Source organism: Amia ocellicauda, chromosome 5 (assembly GCF_036373705.1).
Source record: "Amia ocellicauda isolate fAmiCal2 chromosome 5, fAmiCal2.hap1, whole genome shotgun sequence".
Taxonomy (NCBI): domain Eukaryota; kingdom Metazoa; phylum Chordata; class Actinopteri; order Amiiformes; family Amiidae; genus Amia; species Amia ocellicauda.
Genome location: NC_089854.1, coordinates 6517637 through 6538467, shown reverse-complemented (window position 1 = coordinate 6538467; position 20831 = coordinate 6517637). Strand labels below are relative to the sequence as shown.

Sequence of the window (20831 nt, the reverse complement as noted above, 5' to 3'; positions counted from 1 at the left end):
GAGTAGGCCCATCCCTTTGTTAAGGTGTTTGGAAAATAACAGCCCTTCCAAACAAAGGCTTACTTTGGGGTGGGGTTGTGGAGCGGCCATCTTGGGAAGGGACTTTAGAGACCTGGGTCGCCTTATCGCTGACATGGGAGGGGGTTTATACTATTGGTTAGTGTTTATTTATTTTGTTTATAGTTTGATTTTATAATCATGCATTTCTTGTATTATAAGTTTTGGTATTTTGATGTAAACCTATTTTGGAATTCAGGGATGTATGTTTTTAATATTTCTTTTGTCACCTTTATTCTCTAATGGTTGGGTCTAGTGGGTGTGGCTAATATTACAGCAGTATAAAAGCTGGGTCAAGGGGTTCAGTAGGGGGGAACTGTGTGGTGGTTAACACCTACCAGTTTGTGGTCCTGTTTTGAGAATTTTTTTAGTGACCAAAAGACAATAAATGTCCCTGTTTTTGAAGCCTTGTTTGTGACTGTCTGATTTTGGGACCACCACAGTAAGCAAATGAGAATTAAGATTACAATACAATAATTTCTAAGACTTGTGTGGCCTGCTTTTTTTAATGATATGACTAGCTGTTATTTTAATATCAGTCTCAGATTTTGAGAATTGAACACCACATACTTAAGGCCAAATTTCACAAAATAAAGGAGTAAAAATGGAAATTAAAAGTTGTAGTGTGACTTACCAACAATCAACTCACATGATCTACTCGCAGAGGAATCGTTGGCTTCTGTATGCAAATTGATTAATTCGGCCACTGACAACAGTTTGTACGTCTATTATATCCAAATGGTCACATAAGTCTGTCCATGTCAGCATTTCTTATTTGGAGTGACCTTATAACTGTCTCACTAACTGGAGTGAGGTTGTTAGTGGAGTTCCACAGGGGTCAGTACTAGGACCTTTGCTGTTTCTAATCTATATTAATGATCTGGACTCTGGGATAGTTAGCAAACTTGTCAAATTTGCAGATGATACTAAAATAGGTGGCTCAGCAGATACAATCTCGGCAGCACAGGCTATTCAAAGGGACTTAGATAATATTCAGTTGTGGGCCGACAGCTGGCAGTTGAAATACAATGGGGACAAGTGCAAGGTATTACATGCAGGTAACAGAAATGTCCACAATAATGACACTATGGGAGGAATATAAGTAGATGAAGTAACACATGAGAAAGACCTAGGAGTCTACATGGACTCCTCACTTTCTCCATCCAAACAATGTGGGGAAGCAATAGAAAAGGCAAACAGGATGTTAGGGTTTATTGTCAAAAGTGTAGAATTGAGAACAAGGGCAGTGATGTGCAGACTGTACAATGCACTAGTTAGAGCTCATCTGGATACTGTGTGCAGTTCTGGGCTCCACATTTCAAGAAAGATATCGCTGCTCTAGAGGCAGTTCAGAGGAGAGCAACCAGACTTATTCCAGGTCTGAAGGGAAAGTCCTACTGAGAGACTGAGGACCTGAACCTTTTCACCCTGGAACAGTGGAGACTACGTGGGGACTTGATTCAAGTCTTCAAAATCATGAAAGGCATCGACCACATCAAACCAGAGGAGCTTTTCCAGATCAGCAGGGACAATTAAATATCAATGTCCACACTCACAGCCAGAATCTTAACCAACAAATTCCTTTTCCTTCTCTACCTACCTCATCTTTAAGGAACTGTAATTCTAATAGGCTGTAAGCAAGATCAAACACAGTACATGTTCATGGATAACTGGGTTAGAACTACTTGTTAAATTGCAGAAGAGAAAATAGTAGTTTTAAGGAGAATTGAAATAGGCCTAAAGCATGTTGTGTAACAGTGGAATGTATTTAGTTCATGTTGAACTGGAACTTGTCACCATGTAAGCGTGGAGCCTTGTGCCGTAATACTGAAGGGGCAATCTGGAGCACAATTCTCAGAAAGTCTAAGATTGTTTGATGCCCGGAAGACTAAAAATGAGCAGTACACAGGAACAAAACAAGAAATAGGACAAAGTAAATCAAAAGAAACACTTAATAACTTGGAAACAAAACAAAATACACACTCTCAATAAACAGAGAGTGTAATCACAAACAAACAAGTTCTTTTTTTTTTTTTGGCTTAGATTTGGGGTTTTAAGCAGACCCTCCCAGAGCCCATCCACTCGCTCTGGCTTGTAACTCTCTCTCTCCGCTCCTGGACAAACAAACACAGCTCGACTTCACAACAGTGATAGCGATATGTGGCTACAAGTTTGTGTATATGTTGCATTAGTCCTTAGTGGAGGAGGGGTGCCGTTTATTGGTAAGACAACACTGCCGTCAGGCGATTTCAGCTCCTTCACACACCATTTATATATTTTAATTAAATTAAATTTTTGGCACCAAATTGTGATTTTAATCCCCTCACCGGTTGATGTAGCCTACTACCGCCTCACTTCAATTTGCAGTGGTGAATAAAACCACACGGCCGATTAAATATAGGCCACTTGCACAAACTCTGAAGACTAGTGATGGGGAAACGAAGCATTGAACCATTTTAAGCTATTGTACCGAAAAAAGGTTTGCTGCTTCGAAGCGCTCGATACATGCTCTCCATAGATACCTGTCGTATGTTAAGTAAGTAGCGGTGTCAAATAAATGTCAAATAAATGCGATTAACTATAAATGTAATCTTCATTTCATATAGCCTATGGTCAACAGTTACATACGAAACTGTTACAAAAGATCCTGTAGGAATAGGAACAGGATCCCGGCCAAAATCCTGTTCAGAAACGGGATACTGTTCAACATCCTGTTCAGAAATAGTATCTTGGGTACAATCCTGTGAGGAATATGATTTTATACCAATCATAATGTTTATGATCTTTATCAGGATTTTTGATATTTTAGGAGCTATCAGCAGCACACACAATTGGATTTGTCAGGTTTGTAAACAAAATAAGCAATACAAGATAAAGAACTTTGAAGACCAAGGCAAAGGAAGTCACATTAAATTTGTAATCTTGTAATCAGTCATTCAGCCTATTTAAATGGAGGAGAGTAGTCACTGTGCCGTTTGGTAACATTGTGTGCACCACACTTAACATGGACCAGAGAAAACAAAGGAGAGAGTTGTCTGAGGTGATCAGAAAGAAAATAATAGACAAGCATGGTAAAGGTAAAGGCCATCTCCAAGCAGCTTGATGTTCCTGTGACAACAGTTGCTAATATAATTAAGAAGTTGTAGCCAACCTCCCTGGGTGGCCGCAAGAGGAAAATCGACCCCAGATTAAACAGAAGGATAGTGCGAATGGCAGAAAAAGAACCAAGGATAACTGCCAAAGAGATACAAGCTGAACTCCAAGGTGAAGGTATGTCTGATCGCACCATCCGTAGCTTTTTGAGCAAAAGTGGCCTCCATGGAAGAAGACCCAGGAGGACTCCAAACATAAAAAAGCCAGACTGGAATTTGCTAAAATGCATATTGACGAGCCACAATCCTTCTGGGAGAATGTCCTTTGGACAGATGAGTCAAAACTGGAGCTTTGTGGAAAGTCACATCAGCTCTATGTTTGTAGATGAAAAAATGAAGCTTTCAAAGAAAAGAACACCATACCTACAGTGAAACATGGAGGAGGCTCGGTTATGTTTTGGGGCTTCTTTGCTGCGCCTGGCACAGGGTGTCTTGAGTCTGTGCCAGGCACAATGAAATCTCAAGACTATCAAGGCATTCTGGAGCAAAACATACTGCCCAGTGTCAGAAAGCTCTGTCTCAGTCGCAGGTCATGGGTCCTCTAACAGGATAATGACCCAAAACACACAGCTAAAAGCCCCCAAGAATGGATAGGAACAGAACATTGGACTGTTCTGAAGTGGCCTTCTATGATTCCTGATCTGAATCCTATTGAACACCTTTGGAAAGAGATGAAACTTGCAGTCTGGAGAAGACACCCATCACACCTGAGACAGCTGGGGCAGTTTGCTCAGGAAGAGTGGGCCAGACTACCTGTTAACAGGTGCAGAATTCTCACTGAGAGACACAGAAAACATTTGATTGCAGTGATTGCCTCTAAAGGTTGTGCAACAAAATATTGGGTTGAGGGTCCCATAATTTCTGTCCATGCCATTTTCATTTGTTTTATTTACGATTTATGTTGAAAAACAAAAACAAAATCAAAAGCAAAGTCTGAATTCGATTAAATATGGAATAAACAATGGTGGATGCCAATTACTTTTGTCAGTTTCAAGTTATTTCAGAGGAAATTGTACATTCTTCATTTTTTGTAGAGGGGTACCAACAAATTTAAGCACGTCTGTATATCTAGGGATGTGTAATGATCCAAGTGATGCTGATATAGAGTATAGCCTACATTTTGTTTATCAGACAGGTATGCTTGTGCAACTGGGAAAGTGATGGTTTATATAGGGCAAAAGAAAACTATATTTTGGGAAGTGGAGAGAGATGTATGATCTTATATAAACAAGAATAGTGATTGTGTGAAGAGCAAATGTGTTGGAGTGACATAATTATGCAACTGGACAATCAGTGTAATTTAAATAATTTATTTAAAGAAAATGTTTCTACACTGCTGGGGCTGACTCTACCACAGTATCTATCTATCGCTATATCTATGTCTCTATCTAACTCGCTATCTGTACATCTGTCTAAGTATCTATCTCGCTCAATAAATGCATTCTGTAGCATCTGCAGATCTGTCTCCTCTCTATAACCCTTGGATTTGAGGTGGTTCAGATCTCTTTTAAGTATTATGGGGGTTTGATACACTGACACGTATTCCAAACCAGTTTGACAGTCAGCTGCTGGTGTGACGTAACGAAGCTTAGTTTGCAGTGATTACATGGTGCTGGTAATCAAACCATTGTATCTATGCATTGTGCTTCGGAAGTGTCAATCCTGCTTCGTAACATCACTGCTGAAGACGCAAACTGCGTATTTCTGGTGAGGACTAATGGGAGTTTTTTACTCTCCCTTTGTCATTTGTCATCTGAATCTGTTCTGTTGCAGAAATATCTATAGTGTTGGGAGCTCTGTCCGGGGCGGTGATCATTGTGTGTGTTGTGGCACTTTTCATTCTGTACATGAAAAGGCGTACAGGTGTACAAGGTGAGTTTCCTTAAACAGTACTTCATAGTGGGAGGCTGGGAGCAGGGTTGATATTCAGCTATTAGTTTATGTTTTATAGCTTCATTGAATAGCAACATAGCAATCTAATATTGTCCCAGAAAGTGTTATGTGTACCAATATACCATAATATACAGTTAGGTCCATAAATATTTGGACAGTGACACAATTGTCATCATTTTGGCTCTGTAAACCACCACAATGCATTTGAAAGGAAACAATCACGATGGGCTTTAAGGGCTTTCATCTTTAATTTGAGAGTAGTTTCATCCAAATTGGTGAACGGTGTAGAATTACACACATTTGTATATGTGCCCTTAAACGCCCGAAGAACAAGCAGGCACTAAAGACAGTTGCAGAACAGGCCTGGCAGAGCATCACCAGGGAAGAAACCCAGCATCTGGTGATGTCTATGCATTCCAGACTTCAGGCAGTCATTGACTGCAAAGGGTTTGCAACCAAATATTGAAACTCACAATTTAATTCATGATTATGTTAGTTTGTCCAAATACTTTTGAAATTTTAAAATTGGGGGGACCACATACAGAAATGGGTGTAATTCCTTCACCATTCACCCAATTTGGATGCATCTACCCTCAAATTAAAGATGAAAGTCTACACTTAAAGCACATCTTGAAACTTTTGGACAAGAGATGTGGAGGATTAGTGGTAGGAGTGTGTTACAGACCACCCAACTCAGATATTCAGAAAGATGTTGTATTGTACAGTGTAATCAAGACTGCATGTAGCAAGGATGTGGCTGTTATAATGGGGGATTTCAATTTCCCAAACATAGACTGGGAAAGCCCGGTTGGGACTACAGAAGCAGAAATAGAAATGGTTGAGATGGTAAACGACTGTTTTCTAACTCAATTTGTCAGGGAACCAACCAGGGAGAGTGCATGCATTGACTTGATATTTTCAAATGACCAGGATAGAGTCAGGGGGACAGTAGTTAGAGAACCAATGGCAAATTGTGATCACAACATGGTTAGCTTTGAGGCATTCTTTCAAAAAACAAGACCCAAGTCTAAAACAATGGTCTATAATTTCGGAAAAGCAAACTTTGAAGGTATGAGACTCCACTTAGAAGAGGTAGACTGGAGCACACTGGATACAGATTCAGTTGAAAATGGATGGTTATATTTTAAGAATATACTACTTGAGGCTCAGGAGAAATTTGTACCAAAACTTAGCAAATTGGGGACCAAAAAACAGTGGCCAAAATGGTTTAATAGAGGTATGTAAAATATCAAGAGGAAGAAAATGTTGTATAGTGCATACAAAAGGGATGGAGACGAAACAAAATACATAGAATATGTTGAGCTGCAAAGAGATCTTAAAGGGATCAGGAAAGCAAAGAGGGAAATTGAAAGAAACATAGCTCTTGGAGCTAAAACTAATGCAAAGAGCTTTTTTCAATATTACAACAGCAAGCGGTCAATAAAGGAGGAAGTGAAACAGATAAAGAGCAAAAATTGAGGTATCTTGGAAAACTAACAAGATGTGGCAAATGTTCTAAATTAGTATTTCACAGAGGTTTTTACAAAAGAAAAGACAGATGACATGCCACAGTTTAACAATCAGTCCAGTCAAACCCTAAGAGAGATCAGGATAATTAGGTACAATCTCGGCAGCACAGGCTATTCAGAGGGACTTAGATAATATTCAGTTGTGGGCCGACACCTGGCAGATGAAATTCAATGTGGACAAGTGCAAGGTATTACATGCAGGTAACAAAAATGTCCACAATAATGACACTATGGGAGGAATAGAACTAGATGAAGTAACGCATGAGAAAGACCTAGGAGTCTATGTGGACTCCTCACTTTCTCCATCCAAACAGTGGGGGGAAGCAATAAAAAAGGCAAACAGAGTGTTAGGGCATATTGTCAAAAGTGTAGAATTGAGAACAAGGGCAGTGATGTCCAGACTGTACAATGCACTAGTTAGAGCTCATCTGGATACTGTGGACAGTTCTGGGCTCCACACTTCAAGAAAGATATCGCTGCTCTAGAGGCAGTTCAGAGGAGAGCAACCAGACTTATTCCAGGTCTGAAGGGAAAGTCCTACTGAGAGACTGAGGAACTGAACCTTTTCACCCTGGAACAGAGGAGACTACGTGGGGACTTGATCCAAGTCTTCAAAATCATGAAAGGCATCGACCACATCAAACCAGAGGAGCTTTTCCAGATCAGCAGGGACACACGCACTCGGGGACACAAATGGAAATTGGGCATCAAGGCATTCAAAACAGGAGACACTTCTTCACACAGAGAGGCGTCACAATCTGAACAAACTCCTCAGCGATGCGGTTGAAGCTGAAAATTTGGGAACATTTAAAAACAGACTGGATAGGATCCTTGGATCACTCAGTTATTAATGGACACCAAACGAGCACGATGGGTCGAATGGCCTCCTCTCGTTTGTAAACTTTCTTATGTTCTTATGTTTCCATTCAAATCCATTGTGGTGGTGTACAGAGCCAAAATGATGACAATTGTGTCACTGTCCAAATATTTAAGGACCTAATTGCATTGTGTACACCCTGGTGTGCTAGGTGTCTGCATCTCAGTCCTATTTACAACATATTTTACATATTATACAAATCCTATTTAAACTTAAGTTTAACTGTTAATGACCAAGAAGAGCATTTTATATAATGTAATTGGATGTATTTTATATATTTATACAATTTGGTGTTTTATAATGTGTATATACAGGGTTCTCTAATGTGTGTTGCATTGCACTGGACTGTGAGAAGGCAGTGTGCACTTTGAATTATGGATCATTGATCAATTATCTTCTTTCCTAGCAGCAGAACACTGCAGGAGAACAGCCCCAGTACAGGTAAATCAGATCAATGTCTTAATGCCCTTTTTCTTAATTTTATACTGATGGCAGCTTCTAGTTAACCCAGTTCGTTCTGGTAACATTTGCAGATGAACAATGGTTTAAGCATACTGTGTGAAATTAAAGGTTCTGCTTTTCCCCTCAAGAGGAGCAAAGTGGTAAAACAAAAAGGTTTAGCAGAAATTGACTGCGTTCTTGTTAACTGTGTGTCTGTCAATACAACAGTGTTTCACTTTGCTTCAGTACTTTAGCACACTGTCACTTTCATGGTGAAATATAGCACTATGCAGACTGACAGGGCTTTCATTTTACTTAACCTTAATTTTCTGATTTAGAGTAACAAAGCTCACATCAAAACTGCCAGCGCAGCCCCGGACAGCGCTGTGTATGCCAATGTGCCTTTCACCAATTATCACTCCAAGACCACTGACACAATCCCTTCATCCAGGAGACACCGATATTGACCCAGGTATTAACGTCAGTCATGTTGTGTGATATTATATTTGTTATCTTTAAATATCTCTTAATTCTTGGGGCTGACTTTACTTTGAAAGCGCTGGACTTGGTGAGAAACTTTAGCAGGCCTCCCGAGTGTCTCAACAGGACTCTCAGCTTGCATGCTATAGCCCAGTGGTGTGGAAGTTAAGCAGCTGCATCCATGAAGAAATCATTATTTTTATGAATGTGTTTAATACAGTATCATTCCTGCTTCTGCCGCTACATCACTAATAGATAACTCAAAGACTTGTTTAGGCAGCTTTAGTTTGATACATTTCTGTGGAAGGATGTGCTAAAAAGCAGATTGCGGAAAGCAATAACTGATTTTAGTAAAACAGGAAAATGGCCTCCTGGCTGTGGTTTTGTTTTCTCTCAGGTTGTTTTCTCAAGAGGCCTGACAGTTCACTGAATGACCACAAGAGGGGGCCAGCAGGACACAGACATGGACCCCAGACAACAACATTGTATTGTACCCCTTACAAAGAAGAGCCGGTTATTGACCCGAATATTGTATTTCTGTACTGATCTTCACAGAAATCATCATTTCCATTGTGGCTGCACTGCAGTGAACTCCAACACATGTGTTAACAAGGACAAGGAATCTTGATCAACGTTAAAATAGTTTTAGTTTCAGAAAACACAATCTTCAGTATTCAATTTTTGACATAATCTACATGCCCACACGTGGTTACACAATACACCATATTAATTCAAACAAATAAACAAAACAACAGCAAGAGGAGAAACATTAGATGAGTGTATGTCAGCACTGAGTTATCCATGATGCTGTGACTGTATGAAGTTTTGGCAGTGAATGTTAACACGCGTTTGGCGATGGTTAGTTGGCAGTTCCAGGGAAAGACTGCAGTTGTAGTTGTGTTGTACAGTAGACGAAAGTGTAAATATGAGAATTACATTTATTGATAGTCTGGCTTCTTTAATGTGAAGCAGGAATCCAGTGGCAATAAAATGAACAGAAAAGCTCAGAGAAGCTTCAGAATTAACACCCATTAAAAACAGTATAACCTCAAGCACCGCAGAGCAAAGGCAAGTATGAGCGAAACAAATCATCAACAAGTGTGTGTCATGAGCATTGAAAATAAATAAAAACCTCTGGTAGAAGCTTTGGTAACAATAAGGCCTCTTTATGGCATCCTGCCATACTCAGAAATGAATATACTTAAATACTAACAGTCAACTTCTTAAGAAATGCATGTAGTGCAGGAAACTCTGTGCTCCTGTAGAGCTGCAGCACAAGAGGCTCAAGCTTCAGGGTTTCGTGGTTTTCATACTAACCAAGACTTCCATAAAGCCTGCGGGAATAAGGCTCTCATGGACTTGGGCTGGAGAGCACAGCTGTATTGACACTGTACCGCCCACCAAGCTCTTGCCACAGCTTATACAAAGGCTACAGTTTTCAACATGATATTACAGTTGCAGTTTAAGTGTTTACTTTAGCATTAAAAAAGAAAGGAAATAAAACGAAGGGGGAAGTACAGATGTACATTTGTTTTAAGTCCACGAGGTGTAAAAACTATTAAAAAACAGATCCTATAGTACAATCTTACCAAAAATCATTTACATCAAATATTAAAACATTCCCTGCAGACTAAATAGTGTCAATCAATAACACTTATTTTTCCTAAGTCCCTTCATTATCTTTGGCTCACCAGTCAATGAAGTTTGCTTTGTATAAAAGAAAAAGAAGAATGAAAAGATCTGAGGACTTCAGATGAAGAAAAAGGGTAATGTGTGAATCATTACATCACACTTATCCTTACCAAAAAAAGCTTATATAAAAAAGCTTGTCAACTTACAATCTGTTTATAAGGTTCTCTTTTATATAAAAAAGATTTAATTCAGAGTGATGAATGTATTGAGTAGGTGTCCGTGCTCTGTCTGCTGGTTACCCCTGTGAATTGTGTCCTGCCATGTAGTCATTGTGCGCAGACAGCCCTGCAGGAGGGGCAAGAACAGGGCACAGTGAAGGTCACTTCAGGTCTTCGGTTCAGAGGCAGTGTCTAGCTGTCCATCTCCATGTCATTGAGGCCCGAGGACGACTTCAGAGGAACGGAATCGAACCCATCTGATGTCCTCTGTGGAGACGTGAACATGTCACACAATTACTGATCCCCCCCTCTTACAGAACAGAGCTGGTCTCCTCTCTTTAGCATCTGTACAGCCAGACTGATCTGAACTCTCTCACTAAACTCGTGATCAGGGTGTTACTGGTGATGCGCACCGAACACAAGGCTCTTCGGAGATTAGGATTGTCATGATTTTAATCAATGCAAGTTTCTTGGATCTCCAGATCTCCTTTCAGTGTTACTCAATGACTATGTTTATATTGTTTTACATTTTTGGCACTTATTGTAATCTGTTTTGTGAAATGAGTAGATTTTGCCCTGAGTGATTGTTTGCTCAGAATGAAATAATAGCAATAACAGATGCTGTGTATCAATCTCGGCCCGTTCCTCGTACCTGGTTGAACTAATTCAGACTAAGCAGATGTTAGCCGGATTCAATTAATCTGATAATTTAAATCAGGCTGTCTCCATTCCTTGAAGTTAAATAGATACTAAACTTGTCTTGTTAACTGGATCCCGACTTGAGAAATCCGGGTGCTTGTGCCGCCTCACAAGGTGGATTGCGGAGCACAGAGAAACTGATTTGCACTAGAGATTACATCAAAACAGAGAGCAACTTTTGTCAGCATGACTGAGCAATGTAAAGTTTTAAGGAATATAAAGACATTTTCGCACCTAAACGAAACACTGCTGCTGCGCTTCCTTTCATTGCTTCATTTTAAATATATATATATATAATATTATATTTATGTATTTACCCCATTATAATAATTTCACACACATCCAATTTAAATCAGCATGCTTGTAGTTATGGAATATAACATGGACAGCGTTTGCTGCATCAGAATTGTTAGCTCTCTATTGTGTTGTCATATTTTGCCATTGTTCTGTCTGATATAAGTTTCTTCGTCTTTTCAGAAAAAATAACAGGAAATTATCCCTTCATATTGATGTATGAGATAAATACTATTAGATCACTTCATAAAATAAATATTTAAGCAATGATTTCTGACAAGTACAATTATTTCCTACATCCATCAATTTTTGAAACAGCTTATCCTGATGAGGGTCGCAGGGAAGCTGGAGCCGATCCCGGCAGGCACAGGGCCCAAGACAGGAATACACCCAGGACAGGACGCCAGTTCATCACTGGGCAACACACAGACAGACACAGACACACACAGGGCAATTTAGAGAGACCAATCAAGCTAACCCACATGTCTTTGGACGGTGGGAGGAAACCAGAGTGCCCAGAAAAAACCCACACGGACACTGGGAGAACATGCAAACTCCACACAGACAGGACTCAAACTCAGGACCCTGAAGCTGTGAGGCAGCAGCGCTAACCACCAAGTCACAGATCATATAGGAATAACTGAGGTCAAGTCAAGGATGATGTACAGTGTTATCCAAAAGCTGATACTCTGCTGTCTAGCATAGGCATTGTATAGACCTAATTGTCGTTAGAATTGTCATTAACGTCATGAGCACCTGTACATTAATGCTGTGAAATTATTTCCTGATCAAAAAATCTTCCTCATTTGGTCCTGAGGGTACCTTGATGTGGATCTGACTGTACAACACCATTGACTTTGTGGATCTCTGCATAATAATGTAGTCTATAAAAGTACAACAATAAGATTACCTTTTCATTAACTTTTCACATAAACTGGTAGCAGTTGTCTCATCCCCACAACCCAGTCTAACCTGCCTTGAGCAAACGCTTCCCCCTAGCAGTCAGATCTTTGGAAATGTCATCCCGGTCCCAGCTAAATTGATGGAAGACTTGACCTAGCTGCACCTACCTTGTTGGTAAAGGACTTCATCTTGCCGAAGATGGATTTCTTGGTGAGGAATAGGAGGTCATCCTCTGCGTCCTCACCCTCCATGATGGCACAGCTGTCGGCCGCCGGGAGCTCGCAGTCCTTAATGCTGGAGTTGCTCACCAGCTTGGAGTACTTATACTCCAACCTGCACAGCCAACACCCACATTAGTTACAGCTCATCTGAGTGTCATCTACTCAACAGGGCTATCAGTCTCTCTCACAGGAGAACACTAACCACTAGCTTCTTTGATTTCTCTTGACTTCACTAGGAAACGAGTAACAGGAAAGTGCAGATTAGAAATATCTCTTTCACATATCAAGAGAGCAGGAATGCAAAGCAAAGTGGTCGACTAAATAGATTTGGTTTCACATTTCTCAACCAGGCCAGATTGCTCCCTCGTTTGCTCTGGGTTTCTAGGTTTCTAGGTCATCCGTTTGCCACAGACCACCCATATCAGCGGTGGCATAAATGAAGAGATTAAAAAGAGTGGGCGACAACGAATTGCACTCACTTGCGTGTTTTCTTCCAGAAGTAGCAGCTGATCGCCACCAGCAGCAGGGCTGTCAGCGTCCCAGTGGAGACCCCAAACTTGAGCCAGAAGTCCATGGTGACACAGGCACTGACTTTCTGCTCGGGCAGGGAGACCCCGCCGGCACACTGCCTGGGCTCCTGCCACACATACGTGGTTCTCTGGGACAAGAAGAAACGCGATTATGCCTACAGCAGCTACGATGGTGATGTAATTGGACACACTGCTGCTTTGGGCTCCTGAACCACACTCTTGTAATATTTCACAGATGGAATCTTGAGTCCAACTATATTCACCTTATTCAGGTTATCGGCAAGACTGGCAGCATAACTGGACACTCAGTTATCTTGGGATCTTTGCCTCGCATCTTATTTTCGAGGGACAGAGTATCAGTAGGCTCAGTGATTTGCACAGCGTTAGTTGTAACCAGTGGGAACCTCCTATTAACAAGAGACCTGGGTCCTATAGCTGTTATATATCGCAATTCAGATGTGAGTGTAGGCAACATGCTGAGAGAGGAGGAAGCAGCTGCTGGGTCTTTACCTGAATGCCTTGGATGCAGGCGCTCACAATCTCCTTGTAGTCATTTTTGGAGCACAGCGGACAGGCCTGTCTTGACCTCCACAGAAAGTGGAAAGAGCAGCCGTCACAGGTCCCCTCGTGGCACTTACTACAGAGAGAAAGAGGCCATCACTAAGCCAATAGAACCAAAAAGCCATTTATACTGTACTATCATTTGTCTGCTCAACTAATATTCTTTGACGGTACACGTATCACAGGAAGTAACTCAGTTTATTAAATGTCGATTCTGCTATATTCTGACTGGTCTGCGAGTCCCATGTCTGAGTCTGCAGGCGGATGTTTCACGGCTGTTGTCTGAATACCTGGGCAGAGAGAGCTGGTGCTGGACAGACTCAGGGTCGCATCTCACTCTTATTGTGGTCGCTCTACCGGTCTTGCAAGCCTGTGTCACCTCAAGGGACCTACAGGAATAATCACAAAACAGCAAAGCCACAGATGGTTTTATTAACCAGTCAGAAATCTTTGCATAAGGTATCTTGTTTCGTTATACCTGTCAGGACCCCATTCAAATGTGAATGCTCTCACAGCTTCCAGACAGAGCTGAGTTTATGACTGAACAACATTGTCCTTTTTCATTGCTAGTAAACCAGTGATATTACAGTTTTGTGTGTCTGCTAATAAATAAATAATAATAATAATATAAGAACATAAGAAAGTTTACAAACGAGAGGAAGCCATTCGCCCCATCATGCTCATTTGGTGTCCATTAATAACAGAGTGATCCAAAGATCCTATCCAGTCTGTTTTTAAATATATATTCACTTGTAAGGTAAGTCAAGGGACCAACAAACAAACAAAGCCAATTTCGTTAGGTTAAATAGCATTGCGAAAGGGTTTATATCCAGTAACTGCTACATTGAAGTTGCAATGGGATCCTGGGGAAAAAAGGGGTTTTCAAGGTTCAAGCATAATTTAGATCAAAACAATGATCCAAATAGTGAATCCTACCTGAAGTAGAATATGACATCTGGCCTGGGGGTTTTGTCCGGGAACAGATCCTCTGGTGAAGTGATGTAATCAAGCACAGTATCAGTAGTGATTCCTGACAGGAAATGAAAGAAATAGCAAATCATTGTCGACCAGAAGAGTCATTCCTTCATCATATTGTCACATCCTAGGTCCCCTCATCCCCAAGTCCACTGGCAGATGTTGCCCTTACCACAATCCAGTCTGACTTTTTCACATCATCTGATTATTTCATTATCATCCCCAGGTCATCAAGCAATTACCGCACCTGTCCCTCATGTACCAGCGTTCTATTTATACTCCTTTGTCTCCACAAACAATTGTGAAGTCTTGTCTTGCCTCTGCAGCATTACTGAACTTTTCCCTTGTGTGTTTGCCTGGTTTCCTGTATTATTGACCCTCGCCTGTTTCTTCGTCTCTGTCCTTGGATTCTCCTTCTGCACCCTGTCCGCTTGATCGATTGACCCATTGCCCGTGACCCCTACTACGCCCTTTGGCTACTCTACATCGCCCTGCTTGCCGGTTTCCTGACTTCTGCCTGTTTCTGACCTGCCTCCTTTGGCCGCACTTGGGTCCTCCAGACCACTGTCTGCTCCAGTGTGTGAAACCCTGACACATACAGCTGTACACGTGTGACTCGAGGAAATTGCTTTTTTACAAAGGTATGAAAAATATATAGTTTTGATCTGTTCAGAACATTGTTCAAGATTCATCGACTATTATTCAGGAGGTTATAGCTCTTGAAATGTCATCCTTGAATAACCAAGACCTTTCTACATCAGAGTATTTTCAGTATGGAGGTTAGCCAGGCCCTGTCACTTATGAAGTAGGCTGTCGAGTGATTTCCACTGCGGCGCACAAGTACCTTGTTATCTGTTGCATAATGCAGGCAGCGATGATAACGCTCAATAGGAGTCCTTACCTATCAATCTGTCCGCGATGCTGAAGGGCTGGGAGGACACCACGGTTTTCAGGCCTCTAACATCCGAGGGGATGACTGCCGACTGGCAGACATGGGCCGCGACCTCTCTCCTGGACTCGGTGATGTTGTCAACACAAGACGCCAACTTTCTACCCTGGGAGACGCCCAGAAAGAAATCAAACACTTAGAAGAACAACAAATCAAAATACAAACAGTACTGTCTTTCTGACTAGCTGACAAACAAGGGCTTATCTTACTCATCAATCTTGTCTTTATCCCCCCACTTTTTATTTTCCCCAGTGTTTTTTAAGATTGAGGAGGTCATGTCAGAGGACTGAAACAGAGCTGCCACAGAAAGGCAGTCCTTCACAGTTCCATCCTTAGTTAAAGCTCAAATCGGCATGACTTAAATCATCAGGGAAACCTATGGGGTAACAATCTGTACCTCGTTTCCACACAGGCTGATGCTGAAAAGATTGAAGTATTTGAGTCCCCGGGAGGTGAATCGAGGTCCACTCTGTAAGCTGGTAGTGTTGGAGAGAGGGCTGAAGTCATACTCGAGGCTCTGTCCTTCATGGACCACTTCCAGCTTGCAGTCACTGTAGCAGGCAGAGCGCAGCTGAAACACAGCACAGTACTTCAATAACACCAGGCCTGCTTGACTGGCATTCACAGATTGTCCGATACGAAATGGACAGTTTAAAAACTAGAGAAGAACACTTTCAATCCCTGTGAAACAGCAAACACTTTTTCTCTCTAGGGGTATTTTACACCCTTCCAAAAGAAAAATTTTAAACATCACGATCTACAACAGTGTTCAGCTGACATTCTGAGTGAATTGTTACATCATTTCCAATACAGTTCATTTTATTACATACAATAGAAGTTCTGCTTCTGGTGCACAGGTTCATGAAACAGGGCTCAGGCTGTTGAAAATATCTGTGTGTTTAAATCCTCTTTGTGCCAGTCCTTTAACTTTCCAATTTGCAATGTAAAACATTTGGTGCGGTAGGCAAATGTTAAAATTAGGATATGAAGCTTTTAAACAGCTCAACTCTTTACATTGAGGTAACTTAATGGATGTTGGCTTGGAAACATGGAAATGTCCAGGCTAATAAGATGCGAGATGGCATTCAAATAGCCCGAGGAACACTAAAGCAATTATAAAGTGACCCTGCTTATCAGATTTACAGCAAATGCTTGGTACCTTTCAGGAATTACCTGTGAAATGCATGGAAAAACAAGTTGGGCAGGTCTGACAGAAATCTGCAATTTTCCTTTACCAACTGAAAGCAATCGAAAGCACTCAAGCGCAGATACAGATGGGGAAGCACTGAAGTAAATACAGCAAGTTAACAGGTGCACTGAATAATCAGGAATACTATGACACTGACTGAACCGTGCAATCAGAAGATAAACCAAGACATTTTCCTATTCACTGCACACACAAAAAATATATATATTTTTTTAACTACAAGGATTTAAACTATATATACTCTAAAGAAAGTAACAGTCATTTCCAAATAATTATGACAAAACAACCCAGTTGTGGTGAATATTCCATTGGCACCAAATCTCAATCAACAACAAAATTGAAGTAAACAGTTTTGGGACAGTCTGAATACTGCATTACTTGACTGTAAAGACATACCAAGTGAGCAGGATGAGAAAAATGGCTTCCTCTCATTTGTAATCTTTCCAATGTCCTTAGGTTCTAAGCACACTAAAATGAAGATGCTTAGGAGAGGTAAACAGGAATAGTTAGGTTACCTCATTGCTGTTTGTGTTGGGTCCACATGGGATGCATGCCTGCTTGCCAACTGGCTGGTCAGGACTGATGAAGGTGTTGGGGGGGCATTGCTTGCAGGCGCTGCTGCCACTCACTATGTAGTGCCCCGGGGGACAGGGCACACAGGAGGAGCCCGACTCGGCGGAGCCCAGGGCGCAGTGACGGCACTCAGACGCCACTCCGTCGATGGCATTGCTGATGTGGATGGAGTACAGTTTGGCAAAATCACTGCTGTATTTCCTCTCCTGGAAGATCAGATGTCAAAGCGTGTGAGAAAGCCCTGCAGTAACAGTCTGAAGCTGGAATTAGCTTTCCACTTTGTATCTCTGCGTTCCTAAATTAGCTCTACAAAGGTGTTTCAATCAATAAAACATTTATTGTGCGGCAACGATTCTCAGAAATAAAAGCGTCACACTACACCAAGCCATATCAAATTTCTTAATCTGCCATTTTCTCTGCCTTCAGCCTCTCCCTTGATCCTGGTGACACCAAGTTCAAGTCAGGAAAAATGAAAATTAATTACTTGCTTTCAACTGCACCATCTGCCCAGATTCGTCCTACCCAATAAGCGTAATCAGCAGAAGTAAGGGATATGTTGTGGATGAAGGAGTAAGCTGTCAATAGTACATATTTAAAGCATCTGCCTTCGCTACATCTCTAACAGAGACAGAGAAGCAACCGAATCCAAGACAAAGAAATACTATGACCAATATGGCAGCCAATTTGAACATAGTACATGAGGTGTGACTGTGGACTCCTTGCCATGGTCTCCACTGAACACAACACATATTGTTCAGGGTGACACAAAGAAGGAAAATACAGATATACTGCGCTGAAAAACTTCAGTGTCCTTCATGCGATAAACACAACAGAAAACTCTGCACACACATCCCATGGTGCAATGCTCCCTCCTCCTCTCTGCCTGATGTCTTACTGTGGTATAGTCCCCAGTGCGCTGGAAGGCCCAGGTGAAGCTGACGGTGGCGTTGCTGTTGATGATGTAAGTGTAGGACTGTCTCTCCCTGGAGCCGCTCCAGTGCTCCAATACAGTGTTGGCCCTTTCACCGTAACCCTGAAAAGGTAACACTGTCAGTCAGCTGAAGTCCCCTTTATAGTGTCAAGACCATTTCAGGTTGTATTTGGGGATATGGATTTTGCTGCACCAGTGGAGTACCAGCAAGTGTGAAGAGCATTTGTTGGTCTTGTTTTGGACTCATTTTGTGTAGGCCTACTTGTTAAAATACCTCATGGGCCCAACCATTTCAACCCTAGTTTGAGAACTTAATCGTTTAGTCAGACTTATTCTTGCAAGGAATGACCAGCTCCGGAACTATCACTCCGAAGAGTGTCTCAAACTCTTGGGTCCTATAAGAATATATTTGAGGAAACAAACTAAAAAGACAAGACAGACAAAATAATGAAAACCTCACCGCCATGAAATGCAGCGTACAATCAGCCGAGCACTGAGTCTCGAAGACGAACGTGATCCGTGACATTTCTGTATTCTCCGTGTCCTTTGCGACAGACTGGGGTAATCTGGAGAAATAAGTTACAGCAACAGTCATTTGTTGTTTGTGTTTTAACAGTGAGGAGCTCACAAACAAAAACCCTTCACTGTGTAACCACTATAACCACTATTGGGTTTGAAATCGAAATCTTCTTCAGCTTGGTTTTGACTGATGTATCAATGAGCGTACGCTCGTCTCAGGCGATTCTGAACTTCTTTGAGACAGTTGAGACATTTATTTGATCTTTTAACTTATGTTCTTTCTTCGACAGGGATAGTCAAGTTCATGTGTCTGTTTTATTTCTGCAGTTATTCCAGAATGTAACACACTTTTCTGTAGGGCATCTCCAACTCATTGCCTATTACAAGTGTATGTGTGTGTGTGTATAGGATACTCAACATAAATAATCACAACTTTATAAAGCTCACCTATAGCCAGGTACAGTCAAGGTCAGCATCTGGTAATCAGAATCTAGATCCCCCGGTGTTGTGTAGACGTATTCACCAGCCACCTCCCACGCTAGCAAGAGAAACACAATCAGCACTATACGAAGACGTGCACGTGAACAGGGCCTTGTATTGCCCAGTACGTTTGGCATCCAACATTCCTATATGCAGTTAAACAAGCGGTCTCTGCAGTGAAAGAACACTCACTTTGCACTCATTTCTGAAATGCATTCTTCAATCTGGATCTCTCAGCCCGTTCTTAAACCTAACCCTTTGAACGTTGAACCCTGGGCTCAGTTTAGTTCAATGGCTGTTGTCTTTAATTAGGGATATGAGTAACAGTATCACAGAATAACATTTCAACTACTGTTTTGCATTGGTTAAGTTGACCTCATTTAGCTATGAAATCAGGGTTCAATTTTGGTTTGGGCTAGGGTTAGGTCTAGAGCCAATGAATGACGTTAGAGTGGCATTTCTAACTTAGGAGTGTGAACTATGGACTATTGCTAGGGTTAGTAATGGCTTATACTGATTTGTATGAGCTTACTGTGCTTTGTTAACGTATATATGGCATATTTTCTGCTCCCCACCCAACAACCTCAGGGGGTCTGCCAACAAATCAGTTGAGCTGATCAGTTGTGTCCTGGTTTTTATTTCCGCCCCCCAGAGATCAGACCCTCACCTGTTTCTCTGCCAGAGCTGCTGTATTCTCTGCTCAACACCGATGACTTCATGTTCCTGGGCATAGTGTTCCACCACTTGTACTCAAACCCCACCATGGGTTCAGTCCCAGCGGGGCACTGCACACAGTCTGCGAACAGACACGGGGAGCTGGTTACTCTGTGGCATTGTTCTGATTTCACAGCGATCAGAAACTACACTTTAGCTAGAGCTAGGCAATAAAACAAAGTCTGTAAATGTGTCCAACAATGGGGCATAGATAACATGTTTAAGTTAAGTAAATGCTGAATTCCCATTGATAAGCAGCACTTGATAGAGCCAATAGCCCATATTTCTCAATCCATGCCAAAATAATGTATTTTATGACTAAGAGTAACAGGTTTTGTGTTTACTATTGCATTCCAAGTTAAAAAAGCTAGAGGCACTATTATTATCAACTTTTTGGCTGCAACTACAGTAACTTCATTACAGTAAGAAATATTGATGTTGTTTTCTCAAACTGTGCAAACTGAAACACAATTAAACCGGTCTTGGCCTTTTCTGTCTGTGTGGGGGCCTGTATTAGGTCTGATGGTGCTGGAGGGGAAGCTTGGTTGTGTACATATTAGACAGTAATGTCACAAGTCAAAGTTGGTGCTCCATTTCAAATTCCACTGGAAGCATAGAAAGAGGATTAAAGAAGGTGCCTAGAGATCAAGATTTCAGATTTCATAGAGGGCCACGTCTCCAGACTTAGAGTGAACCGGACGGGGGCTCTCTGGCGACACTGCACCTGTTCCGTTGGAGTAGGAGCCGTAAGGGCAGGGCTGGCAGTTCAACATGTTGTTTTTGAAGAAGCCTGGGTTGCAGGGGGGGCAAGTGATCTTTTCTCCAGAGGCCGGCAACTTCACCGCTCCCTCCACGTTCTCGCTGCAGATTTTGGGCTCACTCCACTTGTACATTAGCTGGGTCTGAAACACATGACCAGTTTACAAAGCACAGATTTCAGTCTGACCCTTTAGTTAGTACAAGACTGCATCGGCATCATTCCTACAGACATTATAA

At 41.6% G+C, this 20831-nt stretch overlaps 1 protein-coding gene and 1 long non-coding RNA gene across 2 annotated transcripts in view; one reads left to right on the top strand and one right to left on the bottom strand.

The window, feature by feature from the left end:
* The first annotated feature begins 4177 nt into the window (after window positions 1-4177).
* Window positions 4178-11542, top strand: LOC136749301 (uncharacterized). Its single transcript, XR_010816731.1, has 4 exons — window positions 4178-5081; window positions 7918-7949; window positions 8288-8421; window positions 8827-11542. It is a non-coding gene; the product is annotated as an uncharacterized LOC136749301 (long non-coding RNA).
* The window catches only part of elapor1 (endosome-lysosome associated apoptosis and autophagy regulator 1), a 23857-nt gene continuing 12083 nt past the window's right edge, over window positions 9058-20831 (bottom strand). The window contains exons 9-22 of the mRNA XM_066703451.1: window positions 20560-20737; window positions 19789-19917; window positions 19089-19179; window positions 18583-18688; window positions 18087-18224; window positions 17134-17397; window positions 15809-15982; window positions 15364-15517; window positions 14424-14517; window positions 13778-13876; window positions 13437-13563; window positions 12876-13054; window positions 12343-12508; window positions 9058-10546 (exon numbers count right to left, since the gene is read on the bottom strand). Coding sequence (XP_066559548.1) covers window positions 10472-10546; window positions 12343-12508; window positions 12876-13054; window positions 13437-13563; window positions 13778-13876; window positions 14424-14517; window positions 15364-15517; window positions 15809-15982; window positions 17134-17397; window positions 18087-18224; window positions 18583-18688; window positions 19089-19179; window positions 19789-19917; window positions 20560-20737 — 1974 coding nt within the window. The 3' untranslated portion in view covers window positions 9058-10471. The remainder of the gene's footprint in view (window positions 10547-12342; window positions 12509-12875; window positions 13055-13436; window positions 13564-13777; window positions 13877-14423; window positions 14518-15363; window positions 15518-15808; window positions 15983-17133; window positions 17398-18086; window positions 18225-18582; window positions 18689-19088; window positions 19180-19788; window positions 19918-20559; window positions 20738-20831) is intronic.